We start from the raw sequence: 14,078 nt of genomic DNA, 5'->3' as shown, positions 1-14,078 counted from the left end.
AGTTAGTCCTAGTATTCAGAAAAATCAGAGTTTTGGGTCATTTAAATAAAAGGAGTTACCTAAACTCTTCAGGAATTTAAGACTTTTCATGCACTTCCCTGACCTATCAACCATGTCGAGCACAGAGACCTGGAGGAATCACACTGGCCAGAACAGGAAAGGGAGAAAACTGCAAGGAAGAAATACTGGGCAAGAGGCTGGATGTTCATACACAACAGCCATCTCAAATTTAAAATGATTTCCCTTTAACTGCTGACTTTTTTGAATCTTGGCATTCTTAATTTTTGTAAGGCACTTCTTCATTAGAAGTGCCTTACTAATATCATACAGTGCAAATATTCCTGTCAAAATCCTACACGGTATCACACTTCAAGAAAAATATACACAAATTAAAGTTATTTCTACCAGTATCTTACAAGGTTTGTCTCATTTTAGAAGGAACTATATTGCCTACCACAAATTATGTCACCTAATTCTTTATCAGTTGAAAGCCTGAAATTACCAAGTCATCTTATTCATGCTTTTTTGAATACTGACCTCTATCTCTGGTCTTTGAGAATTTCCATGGTAATACGAAAACAGATCTTCTCAACCAATTGCAAATCACTTGAGCTTTTTTTTATTTAGCCTATCTCAAATGTGGGCGGCCACACTCACTACTGTCTCATGTAAAAGACTGCTGTAAGGACCACCTGCAACACTCTTAGAGCTGCTGCATGCCTGCACATCGCTTGTCTTGCACCCCTCATAAGAAAGGCAGAGTGAACTGAAGCTGAGTAGAAGTCTCATTTGTCCTCAGCTTGCATGACTTTAGGACCCAGCAATTCTCCCTCATATTAACCACCTGACAGCATTCCAAGGATGGTGGTTCATCTTTGGATATGGACGTACAGCACTACGGTTGCTGTGCATGCACCTCACAGCTTTGCCCAAGCCAAAAGGACCTTTCAGACCGTTCTGTTTGCGGACGGATGCTGTGCCAAGGAACTTCTGTTTCTTTTAGATGATAATGGAACTAGGTGCTCAACCATAATGCAGCTATGTTGGTCTAAAAAACCTGAAAATGTCTTGGAAAAGCCATATTTTCAAATATATATGCATATATACACATACATATACACACACACACACACACATATTCCCTCCTATTTTTATGTATAAATGTGTGTGTATATATATGTATACATATGTCTATGTATACACATATATAAGTGTATACATGTATAAACACATGCATGTGTGTGCGCACATATTCATACACACAAGTAGTCAAAAGTTAGGTTTGGAAAAATTCTATATGTGTCTTTCTTGCATGGTCATTCAAAATTTATCCCTTGCAGAACACTACACATTTCATAACACATATATGAAAACAAAATACAACTTTTAGAAAAGTAAAGCGCTCTTACCTGCTTTACCACTGTTACAGTTCCAGGTGCCATGGTAACTACAGAAGCCACTGCAGTGGCATCATGAGTTTCTGCACCCAACTCAATGATTTGCTGCAGGATATTCACAGCTGTTGGGTCAAGTCTTTCACCTTATCAGAAAGACAATAAGCGTAAGACCGTTAAGTAGAATACATGTAAAAAGTGTTATGTGAATCTAAGTGCTACAGAAACTCTTTTCCCTCCTGCCTTCGCCCTGATTCACAGAACTGTCTATAAATTTCCAACAGCTCAATAACGCGACACTTTAATAATAGATCCATGGCAGAAAGCATTCACAGAACAAATTTTCCTGAAGAAGGCATGCATCAGCAAGTGAAACCACACTGCTCATTTTTATGCCTATTGGAAAGAGATTTAAAAGAATATATTGACTAAACAAACAACAGGTACAACTCATAACAGTAAGTGTAAATTAGGAAGCTCCAAGACTTTGCAAATCGAAATGTGTACTTGCCAGAAGCTCAATTTAAACAGAACCTGAACTCCATGCTATAAGCAGGACAGTTACATAGTATATTACATGTCTGTGTTTACCATCTGTCTGGCCATCTGTAATTCCCCTCAACCTAAACCAAATCCTGTTATCACTAATGTGCTGAAGAGAAAAAGTTAATTGCTTGAGAGACATCATGCTCATCACTTTGTAAGTGTAGCAGCAGAACATTTGCCACATTTTTTTTTTGTAATCCTCTTGATGTGTATAGACCTGGCAAAGGAAAAGTAAATTTACAAAAAACATATAGCCATACTCTCACACTCCTCCAGTAGGGTGAAAAGGAAAGATTCTGAGGCCAGCCAGGCACTGGAGAATGTTTGCTGTAGTTTTTTTTTCTATATAACTACCTTTAGACAAGATGTCACTGTTTTTCATATCTACCCAGAGGAAGATGTCAGAGAAGTGTCCTGAACTTGCATGTACTAAAGAAAATTATTTCACTTTGCAAATTAGAGCCTCGTGCTTAAAGTTGAAATTACATACAGCCTATTGCATGATTGTGCTTATTTTAACTGAAATATATAAAAGTTTAAGAAAAGTTCTCAGGAGGCTTTCTTCATTCAAAATTCCCACTGATTAAAAGTTAAATAATATACAGAAATTGTCACTAACCTCCTTAATTACAACATGCTTGAAAATTCAATTTAAAAATGGGAGGTTCTGAAATATATATGTTATTAACTATAAAGATCAAAACAATGGCAAAATGCATTTATGCATGTATATAAAAATATACATACACACACACAGATATATGTATGTACAGAAAAGCTCAAACATAAAATCCTATTCTACTCCCTGATGTTTTAACACTCTTAGAAATCTGAATATTTTTCTTTTCTTCCAGACTTTGTTATTTCCCACTTAGCAAACATTATTTAACGCCTTTCTTGTTCTTGGTCAATGTGATACTGACTGACTTACTTTCTGTTTGGTGCATCATTAGAATTAAGCTTGTTAGTATTGTCTTAGGAACATGGTAAATGAGCTATTCCACTGTGTCACTTCTGCAGGCAGGTTGACTTAAACAGAAAGAAAAATAGCTGGAGAATTGCTATTAGACACACACCAGCTACTCTGCCAAGATAGCTGATGTCACAAAATATTTAATAATACGTACAGAAAATTCCACCCATCTAATAACAAAGTCCAAAACAGTGTGTGATAAATATTAATGTTGTAAGGATATAGAAATTCACATGTAATGGCCATTTCTCATTATTTATCTTCAAAGAAAAATATAAACCTCCAGAATTAAGTTCTGGATAACAAATCTCATCATGTTCATAGTTTCACAGTAGATCATATATTGCCTAGTGTACTCAAAAGAATTACAGATTTATGAAAAGAGGATGTAGCTTGTGTTTCAACCGCAACCTTCAAAAAAAGGTAACTTACCATTCTCAGAAGTATATCTAAGGTTCTGTAATGCAGCTACTGCAGCCTGAGTGCCCTGAACATCTTCTCCAGCCTCTGTGATATGGAGATACTGAGTGGATGATTCTTCAGAAACTTCAGCAGTTAACTTAAAAACAAAACCCAGCCAACACATTGATAATCTCCTTTTCGTTTTAGCAAATTAGAGACCAATGAAAGTTCTGAGTTTAAAGGAACAAATTTTGTATGACAAATATTGTAATAAGAGTTATAGAAATAACAGGTGAAACAGAATTCAAAATGAGCATTTCTATTGATTTCACTGGAGTTGGGGTATCACCATATAGGTTTATACTCCTGGATTCTACTTCAAGAGCTGTTTTAAAAGGTTACCTTATTAGTTAGTTTTTTCATAACTAACGACTGACTTCTGTTGTACCAGGTCTAGCAAAGACCTCCTGGGCAAGAGTAATTTAGAATGCTAACCCTTGCAGGTCTGGTAAAATGCGTCTGAAGTTTGAAAATGGCATTTTGTTTTAGAAAAAATATCTTCCGTAACTGTGGTTTTTCAAGACAAGCTATCAACACGTATTCCTGCTTTGACAGGCCCTTTTATTTATTTATTTTATTTATAGCCATTTCCACAGCAGAAACATTCATGTCTTCTTATTTTATCAGGTCTGGGGACAAAAGCAAGAGTGGACAGAAAACAGTCTGTGAAATGCATGTGGACACCAGATTTCAAAGAATTACCTTTTTAAATACTTGCCCTTCCTTTTTTGAATAACTGCCCGTAATGTACTTAGTCTGACAGCTTGCTAGGATTTCACACCATGTCAGCAGATACTCAAAAACTGTTGAACAAGAACTGCAGGACAACTCTTCCAAATCATGCGTTAGGGCTACACCTAGGGCTAGAAACGCCTGAAATTTAGCAGAATGGGTCTCAAACTGGGGAGGTCAGTCAACTGCAGTTGACTTCTGGCTTTTTACTCTCATTGGAAACCAGTAATGGTCCACTCAGGCAGTTGAAAAGATTCATCAGTAAGCTTGCCGACTGGTCTTTTTTTTAATACAAGTTTCTAGAGAGTTTTGTGGTTGTGCAACAGTTTCTGCACCTACAGCCAGCTCACTTACATAACAGTAACAGTTCTCATTTTAAAACAAATTGCTACCCACACGACAACAGAGGGAAGCTTGAAAGGATAAGACCCCTCAAGGTAGCTGCCCCACTCCACCCTAAACTGAGAAACTTCGTGTTGTTGTTTTTGCTTTATAACCCAGTTTCTTTAGTCTAACTTAAATTTTTTTAGGTCTGATCTGAATCAGTGATACGGTGACTGCTGCATACTTAGGACTTGAGTTGGAAACACAGAACAAATGACAGAAAAGTTAGCTGGTATAATACTACCATGTTTTAACTGGTCAATTCAGTTTTCTGGATTTAAAGCTAAAGCTAGAGCCCTAAAATGCAGCAAAGTAAGCACTTACAACCTTGTTAATCCTATCAGATATTAAAGCAGTCAAACTTAACAGTCATAGCACTGTATGCATTCAAAATGGACATATAAGAGATCACATGTCCTCCTAATCTTATAAAAAGTCCAGAACATATTTTTAAATACTTCTTATTCTACATCCTTTATTTGCTCTCTAGAAATTTAGAAAGTCTTAGTGCCAAAGCCATGGCAGCTTTGCTTTACCTCCCACTTTGTCTCCCCATCGTGTTCCACTAGCTTCAGACCGTGCTTGTTCTTAAGATGTCTGTTGAACTCCCATTTTGTACCATACACAAAGCTGCAAACAGGACACTTAATGCCACCTAAAAGGAAACACAAATAAGCTAAGTTATTTTTTTTATAAAAATTCTTTTTCAAGGCAATAAGGACCTATTTAATTTGACCACATTTCTGTCAAACCACACAATTATAATTCAAAATGCTTTGCCTTCTCCAAATATCCAACACACAAAAAACCCCCCCAAACAACAACCCCCCCCCCCCCCAAAAAAAAAAAACAGAAAAACAAAGTAGTTGAACTCTTACAATGTCTAAAAGACAATTTGGGATGGTGGTAATAGAAGGAGTCGGGAACAACTTGTACGTTTGGGGAAGTATAGCAATCCCACCTGCCTGCCTGCGTGCCTCCCTGTGCTGGATGCAAAGTTGCAGAAATGTTATTTCCATCTTTCCCTCCCTCTACACTTTTCTCCCTGGGGAACCCACAGGGATGGATGTGTGGAGGGAAGGAAAGAAAGAGCAGGAACGGACAAGTATCTGCATTAGTCTCAGCTACTGCCCCATTTCTGTAACTAGGACCACATAAGAAGTTTTGTAGGGAATAACAAGGCATCCAGTGGGCAAGACCTTGGGCTTGCTCTGCTAACAAAAGCCATTCTCCAAGTGGCTTGCCTGTTAGAGGGAAATGTTTCTCCATGGAATAACTTTATACTAAGTTAAGACCAGCTCCCGCCCCATTTCTTTGCTGGGTCACAAAAATTACTGGGAACAGAGGAGATGCTTCAGCTTGGGCAGAACCATTCCCACAGTCATGATTCTGGCTGAAATTCAAGCTCAGCAGCAGCAATGGAGACTAGTCACAGTTTTGGAGTGACATTTCTTTCAAGCCTGGGGGCATCTGTGAACGATGTTCTGCTTCAGACCCACCATAAACAAAGCCCAGCACATGTATTCAATAATGATAAACTAGTGCTTTTCTCCTCTAAATACTCCTTACTTCAAATCACAAAGAGTTCCCGAGAGACTATTTTGAATGCCTCTCCTGTTATATATCATTGCAGCTTCAAATATAAATCGGAGGTATACTTCAAAATTCTACCAGACTGAGGCCTCTGGCAAGCTAAAGATTTAAATATTTGTTCTCTGCTGTCTTACAGGGCCCTGGTATGTTGGCCTTCGTGACACAATGCAAGACCATAGTGCACTGTACTCTTTCACGAAGAGTATTTTCTCTAGTATTTTCTTATGTAAGTGCTTATAAAAACTACTGAGATCTTAACTACTTAGAAACAATACTGAGATCTTAATATTTAACATGCACAATAGGGGCACACTTTAATAATTTTTAAAAAATGTTATCTCCTTTAAGCCAGCTGTTGTCTCTTTCTCAACTTTCAAACAAACATCGTTAATTTTTCTGACAAATTATCACAGCAAACCAGTAAGAGTTAGTAATGTAATGCCATCTTCGTCCAACTATCTTTGCTTTTGAGAGCTTCTACCACCTATTTTAACATACAAAATTATAAACCTAAGTTTTCTTTCTATCTACAAAATGATGCATAACATGAATCTGCCACAATGTTTACTGTCTGAGTTTGCAGCATTAAGGGGAAAAAAATGAGCATAATAATGAAATCATACGTTTCCAATTTTCTACACTACATTAAACAGCTTTTACTTCTTTTTCTTATGAAAGTCATTTGGTCAAATGTCAGATCTCAGTTGCATGTAATTATGCAAGTAAGAATTTATCTCCCCCCCCCCCCCCACCCCCCAGTGACTAAAGCAGAATGGAAATAATCTGCCTGTGATAAATCGTTACATTAGGTGACCAGAACTCACCTGAACAAATGTAAGTGTTACAGAAGGGCCCTATGCCACCAGATGGCTGCCCACCTATTATCATGGCAAACGCTAATGGCAATGACTCTTGCCCATCATGTCCAAATGCTTCAGACGTACTCTCCTAAGCTGGTTATAAGCCAAGTTCTGATTGCACATAGTGTTGCATGAATGGAGTGATTAGAGAAAGCATTCGGTTCTACAGGAACGGAAACCTACCGTATGGTATTCTACAGGTGGAAAGAAATTAAACTTTTTATTTTGATAAAACAGAATAATTACACGCAGTTGCTCTGACACTGTGTCTATACAAAGCTGAAATAATTTCCCTATTAATGGCTTAATACGCAACAGTTCGCAACAGTAGAATACCTTGGTTCGGATTAGGACAAGGATATTATATGCTACAGAAGATGAAATGAAATATTCATTCCACTCCAATCTTCAGTACTAGAACAAAAAAAAGTCTAAGAGAGAAGACCTTTCCATATTACTTTGATATTGAAAGTATTATAACAATACACCAGATTAATTAAAGCTGCAACATTTGTCAATGTGACTTTAATTAAAGAACAACAAATGGAAGCACAGAATTAAACTGATAATGTAAAACTCTGGGTCAGTGAACTGACATCAAAGCTCAGGAAAATTAATTTCTACTCAATTCATTAATTAAATGGGTAACACATAGAGAAGGTCGATAACATTCTCCAACCTTACCTACTTTTAATACCAAACTGACATCTGCAACAAAATGATGTACACAAATAATAAACAGTTCCACAACTTTTTTCCATCATGGCATCAATACGGGCTCTCCAAGCCTCATTTACTGGCCTAACACCTCAGTAAGACAACTATTATCTTACACTAAAGTAAAGCACGTGATGATAATAGTCTAATATAGCAAAGAGGCTCCAAAGCAGATGTGTACTGTACAAGTTGCTGCACAAACACAAATATAAAAGCCCTCTTCCAGAGAGGGCAGAAATACCTAAACAAAACAGTGGATGTTAGGGAAAAATAATACAGAGAAAAGAAACAATTTATAGAAAAATTAGATGTGACTTGCCCAGCACCACAAGGCAAATTAAGCTAAAAAAGGAAGCTATCAAATGAGCAAGAAGGCTGAGTCACACAAAAAAGCAAACAAACAAGCAAACAAAAAATCAAATTGTAGGGTAATGCATACATGATACTCTTGTCCCCTGTGAAGATTACACTGCATTCTCATTGCATTTATTTTCCTTTATTACTTTAAAATACTAATGAACAAATGTCCTATCACAGAGTTCTATAAAAAAGGATTTTTTTTGATCTTGTCTGATCGCAATTTCTAATATAAGCCCATAAATGAAATACTGCTGTCCATCCCTGACCAATGCAGTTGCTCAGATTCGCATGCTATCTCTTCTATTCTCTAAGCACTTCCAGGAATCTTGAGTAGAGTCTACTAGTTTATACTCATATAAATATTTCCAGTTGAAGTATTTGCAATGTCTACAATGCAGCCATAAGCAGGTAGGGAGAGCAGAGAAAAAAACATGAGCAAGCGTGAGGCAGCTCACCCTCAGCTCAGTGGACAAGTAAGAACAAGCAATATATAATAGGACAAAGAGCTATAGGCACATTCTATTAGACTTTATCTTCCCTTCTCTTTTTTTTCCCCAAACCCTTTCATTTGCCGGTCATCTCCCCCCTTTCATACTTGTCTGTGGTCCTTTAATTTTGAAGGACTTGATTAATAACAGCTCTGAAGAGTTTTTTTCCCCTCATACAAATGCATGAGCAATTTTTAAAAATTGCTTTCAAATCTATGAACATGGTAAATTGAAACTTCATAGAGGCTAGTCAGGCAGCAAGTTGCAGCTGCTGACCCAACCAGCTCAGAAAGGTACACCTTTGTCATCCTGCATAGTATGTCCACACTGATCTGTTTGTGCTGTGACCCAGATACACACTATTTTATGATACCAAATTCAGGAATATTTCTGTTTACTTCAATAGCACTCATGTTTAGCAACTCCAGATGTAAGTCGTAATTAACTTAGTCTCCCACAAGGAATACTGTTTTCCCCAGTCAGGAAAACTGACCTGCCCATAGTATGATAGGAAATCTGCAGGTCTCCCATTTTTGAGGCAACGTGTGATATTCCACGTGATGGGCCACAGAGCAGGACGTGGAGCTGTCAAATGAAGCTGCACCTGGGAGAAGTGCACCTTCTAACAGGGCTTCTTCATGGGTCCTGCTAAGAGGCACATACTTGGTAGCTGCTACATGGATACCAAGCCTCTTTATTGCTCTAAAATCCCACACAGCACATGAACATCTGGAAAGCTGACACGACACTGCAGTGAAAGCACGTGGTATATAAATGCTGTGTAAGGAGGGGAGGAGAAAGAAGGATGCGAGGTCAGGGACGAAAGCATGTCTATCACAGTTAAAACTGAAAGGTTGTTCTCTTTAATCTCACTACAGTATCTTCAGCCTAAGACTATTCTTCTTGCATTCTCAAAAACTTCTTTGTTTGTTTGTTTGTTTGTTCAGTGGAAAAGAATTATTTTCAGAAGTGCAGTTTTCTGGCCCCCAAAGGGGAGGGAGACCTAAATACCATATGATTAATATTATTTGTTTAAAACATTACAAATGTGATCCTTAATTTCACATCAACAGAATCCATTCTCAGGAACTTAGCCTTAAGAGCATCTATGGAGAATTAAATGCTCAGATATTCTGTAAATTAAACAAAGTTCCCCATGCTGCAGAGCTCTGCCTTCATGAACACCATTGCACGACACTGACCTATGAGTACAGCCCAGGTGAATATTACCTCTTGGAAACAACTGCAGTTTCTCCGACAACCTTCACTATCTACGAAAATAGTTGTAAAATTCTACTATACATTCCTGTTTAGAAATTTATAGACAAAGATCTATTTTTTTAAACTATTTCTGATTTTTTTGACAAAAGGAAACCAAGAAATGTCACATTAAAAATAACACAGGCTAAAAGTTTTATCCTTAATGCAGTTGTGCTTCTCTCCACTACAGTGCAAGTTTAAAGGTGGAGTCTCAGCTTTTAATTTGAATGTCTTTGTCTGTGTCAGAATTTCAGTATTATTTTAATGTGAATTAATGCCTTTGATAGATAAAGGCTTTTATTAGATGAATAATTTGGAAATGCTCTTTAGAAATAATATCATCTTAGAAGATTTATGCTCTGCTCATTATCTATTATCATAGCATTATTCTGCTCTCTATTCTTCTGTAACAAAAAGTCTAAAGATCCCAAAAGACATTAAAAAAAAAAAGACCCGTAGTTTCTATTCAAAAATAGGGAAAACACCTTCTAAAATTATCAGAAACAAAGTAAGAAACTCAGCTTTACCAACCAGTAAAACACTTTCAACCCAATGCAACTTAATATGTAATCTGGCTTTCTCCTCTTCTTCCGCACTTGCCCCCATACTAGGCAGTAGAACCGCATGATTCCTGAATCTCTAATTACATTTCATACTCATCAAGGTCTTGCACAGTCAGTTGTTTGCTTTGATTCATCTGCCCAGCGTACAACAGCAAAACTTCTTTTGGGAAACAGACAACTTGTACATGTCTCTTTTGCTAGCACTGAGCTGCCCTGCACAAGGAATGAGTTACAGTCTGTGATACCTATATGAAGGAGAAATCTCAGAAACCAAGCAACTAGTAGCATCAACCACCTTTTCAGAAGGATACAGAACTTCAGGTGGAATGAAATTTATAAACAAAAACAGTAACAGCCAGGAATATAACTTTTTTGCTACTATATAAATGTGCTGAAAACTATTACAATCTAATTTTCACTTTCCTTTGTCATCCCATTGGCTCTCATATTTAATCTTGAATTTTGGATGCTCCCTGAAAACCTTGTTGCCTTTCTCTCCAGTTGTTTTTACCAGGATTATCTTGTTACATTAGGCTTCTGCACTGAAATCGGCACATCAACTGATTAAAGTAGCACAGACTATTTAAGATCAAGAATGCAGAGCTGATTCTCAAATCAAGTCTATGCATCATTTATATCCACCTATTTGCAGCAAGAAGAAGAGGCAGTTTTCATCCTCTTTTGAAAAGCTGTGCACCTAGTTTCAATCATTAAGAAGGAAGGTAGTAAGAAGTCTGATGTGTGGCTCCTATGGAGAAGCACCAAGCACTGGGAACTTCAGTGCAGTCTATGTGCCTGAAAAACTCTACAGAATGCTTTGACTAATATATACCTAAACATGTAATTAGGTTATTCTTAAATTTATTACCAGAGATACGCAAAACTCTACTTCTTAATCTTAGACCTGAACAGGCATTCACAATGTGCATCCAAAACTCCAGAATATAATACCTACGATGTTTTTATTTGTAATATCTGATATATCTAATTTTACCTGTAATCTTTTTACCTCCATCGTCTAGTGGGGGAATAATTTGGTGCCATTTACTGTTCAGTCTCTTTCCTGTTAGTTCAACCTTACAAAACTGTCATGGAAATTGAACAGTAAATCATACATTTCAAGAGAGACTGATCCTTTATTTATGAAAGGAGACAAGTGAGGGAAAATGATAAATGTATATAACTTAATGGATGGTAGCGGCAAGGTCGATCAAAACTTCAGTTCACCCGCCCCTATAAATCCAAGAACAAAGATGCTGAATGATATGTAAAAGGTGGCCATTTCAGAATCAGAAGAAGAACCAGTGATTTTTCACATAACATCCGACAAACTGAGGAAAGCATATGTCACAAAAGTTCACTTTTACATCAAGCCTTCTTCAGGGAAAAAAAAGGAAAAAAAAGTCCTATATGGTGGAAATATACCTTGTTGGATAAGTGCTTCTGCTGCAGGTTCCCCAGAACCTACATTTACATACTCTTCATTAGGATGCTTTCTGTTGTAATGCCTCTTCAGGGAACCAGATATATTGCAGGAATAATGGCAGTGCGCACAACGGAAAGGCTAGAAACAAAAAGGAGAACATTAGAACATAATATAGATGTCCTGGCTTCCTCCGGAAACAGATCTAAGCCACAATAGTTTGATCCAGAGAAACCATGCTCATTCCTGGTTTAGACATCTTCCAAGGAGACCTTCCAGAACGCTATATAAATGGAAGTTATATCTAAATATTACCCAGAAGCTGGTACTTTCTATTATGTGCAAGACACCAAGTATTTTCAAGATAATAAAATCACTACCTACTTTTTACAATTGCGCTGTGTGTTCTCATAATTGATGATCACAGGTCTGACCATGCAAAAGGCTTTTTACTACAACTAAATTTACTAGAGGCAAATAATCTGTTTCTTAGCTGCTATATGCTAAGCAACTTTGGTCTGAAAAGGGGGAGTTAAAATAAGTGAGGGTACAATATGACAGTACAGCCAATCTAATTTAAGGTACCTCCAACTGACAGGGTTGATCTCTTCCCTTCCCTTCCCTTCCCTTCCCTTCCCTTCCCTCTTCAACATACTCCCAACTGCTTTCCTTCCACTGGCACTTGCATTCATCCAACCACTTGGTGACCTAGTTTTAGGAACTGACCTGGCAAAGAAGTAACCCTACAAAATAGTCATTCATTTTTTGCTGGTTTAGCTCCTGGAAATGGTCAGATAAAGACCAGTTCCAATGCAAGGGAAGGCTGTGAAACATTCTTGCAGCTCAGAGAAAGGGAACACCTTTTCAGCAGTAGATTAACATAGCAAACACATTCAAAGGGCAAATTCCTAAAAGAGATATAGTGGAATTTTTATTAAAAAATTATTTTATAACATACCTTTCCCATCAACTGATAGGGACAGAAACTGCCAAAGAAAAAAGTTTAGGAAAACAAGCTTTTGTGCCTAAAGATAGTCTTTGAGGATGACCCTTTGACTGAGATATATAACAGGTATACAAAGCTAGATAGAAGCATTCGGGTCCTGAAACGGAACACAGACATTGATGGAAGTGCTTGAGGAGAAGTCAAGTACCTCAGTACCTCAAGTACCAAGAATGGGATGCAAAATGCCCCCCACACTGCAATGGGACCCATCTGGTCAACAGAAAAGGGCTGGTACAGGAGCGTTTATGAATCAGCCAGACTTAAAGCAGGGAAATGTCTCCAGTCAGGGTCCATGGACCAGAACCTGCCCCTCAAGTTGTTGCTCATGACCTTCCTTCAGGCTCCAAGCAGCAAAAATAAGGCAGACAAATGGTGTTCAGGTGCCCGTAACCTTACAGTTCAGAGAATGCCCTAACATTCAGCTATTCTATTTTTCAAGAAGGAATACTTTCCTTGTCTCTAGCAGAAACTGTCATTTTGAAGAAAATAATCCAGAATTCTTTTGGACACAGTGCTGTTCTTGTACCACTCTCATCATATTTGCATGTAGTATACTCTGTCTGCCATCAGATAGCAAGATTGCAAATCGGGCGGGAGGGGAGACATATCTATTGTTTTTCTAAATCAGGTTTTGTACAGTTAATAGCACAATACCTATAGCTCCGTGCAAACAGAACACCTGAGCACTATGGATAATACACAGAACAAACAAGAAGAATATACCCATTACTCTTACAGTTTTTCACCAGTGTCTGCAAATTTAGAAAACTTGTTGAAGAAGGGCTGTGGGTTTTTTTTATGTCCCTATTGATTGTCTTGAGCAAACCGTATGACAGCAGCGCAACAGCAGCTTTATTACACTACAGCTGCCTGCAGTGCAAACTCGGATGGAGCTGAGCTAGCACAAACGGCAGTGGGAGGGCTGTCCCACACTCTCGCTGTCAAACGGCCTTCTCCGTATACGCCTGCGTTCTCCTCCTTATTCATCAGGACATAATGCCAGTCTGAGATCAGAGTAACTTACTATGGAAACATATTCAAATGAATCTATAAACACAAATTTCACTATATCAGAGATTGTAACAAGGTCACAACTGTCTGACAAGTATGCGTTGACTGCTTATAGGTCCATGTGAATATAAAGTCTAGTACAGCCACACAGAAGTTAAAAATGTAATATGAAAAGTAACTTTTAACTTTGTTTCCCTTCCAGTTATTTGAATTTTGCAATCTTTTTTTTTTCTGATTTTTAAAAAGCTTTTTGCTCTCCACACGCTGACTAAAAAGATGCACAAAAACAACCGAAGAAACAGGCTA

At 37.7% G+C, this 14,078-nt stretch overlaps 1 protein-coding gene across 5 annotated transcripts in view; it reads right to left on the bottom strand.

The window, feature by feature from the left end:
• Nucleotides 1-14,078, bottom strand: part of ZFAT (zinc finger and AT-hook domain containing) — a 144,461-nt gene that overhangs the window by 10,673 nt on the left and 119,710 nt on the right. For all 5 annotated transcript variants that reach the window (XM_067290126.1, XM_067290130.1, XM_067290127.1 and 2 more), the window contains 4 exons: nt 11,758-11,896; nt 5,028-5,146; nt 3,346-3,472; nt 1,410-1,540 (listed from right to left, as the gene is read on the bottom strand). In XM_067290126.1, coding sequence (XP_067146227.1) covers nt 1,410-1,540; nt 3,346-3,472; nt 5,028-5,146; nt 11,758-11,896 — 516 coding nt within the window. The remainder of the gene's footprint in view (nt 1-1,409; nt 1,541-3,345; nt 3,473-5,027; nt 5,147-11,757; nt 11,897-14,078) is intronic.

This window comes from Apteryx mantelli, chromosome 2 (assembly GCF_036417845.1).
Source record: "Apteryx mantelli isolate bAptMan1 chromosome 2, bAptMan1.hap1, whole genome shotgun sequence".
Classification (NCBI taxonomy): Eukaryota; Metazoa; Chordata; class Aves; order Apterygiformes; family Apterygidae; genus Apteryx; species Apteryx mantelli.
The sequence above is the reverse complement of the archived record's forward strand: the minus strand, read 5'-3'. Positions and strand labels throughout refer to the sequence as shown.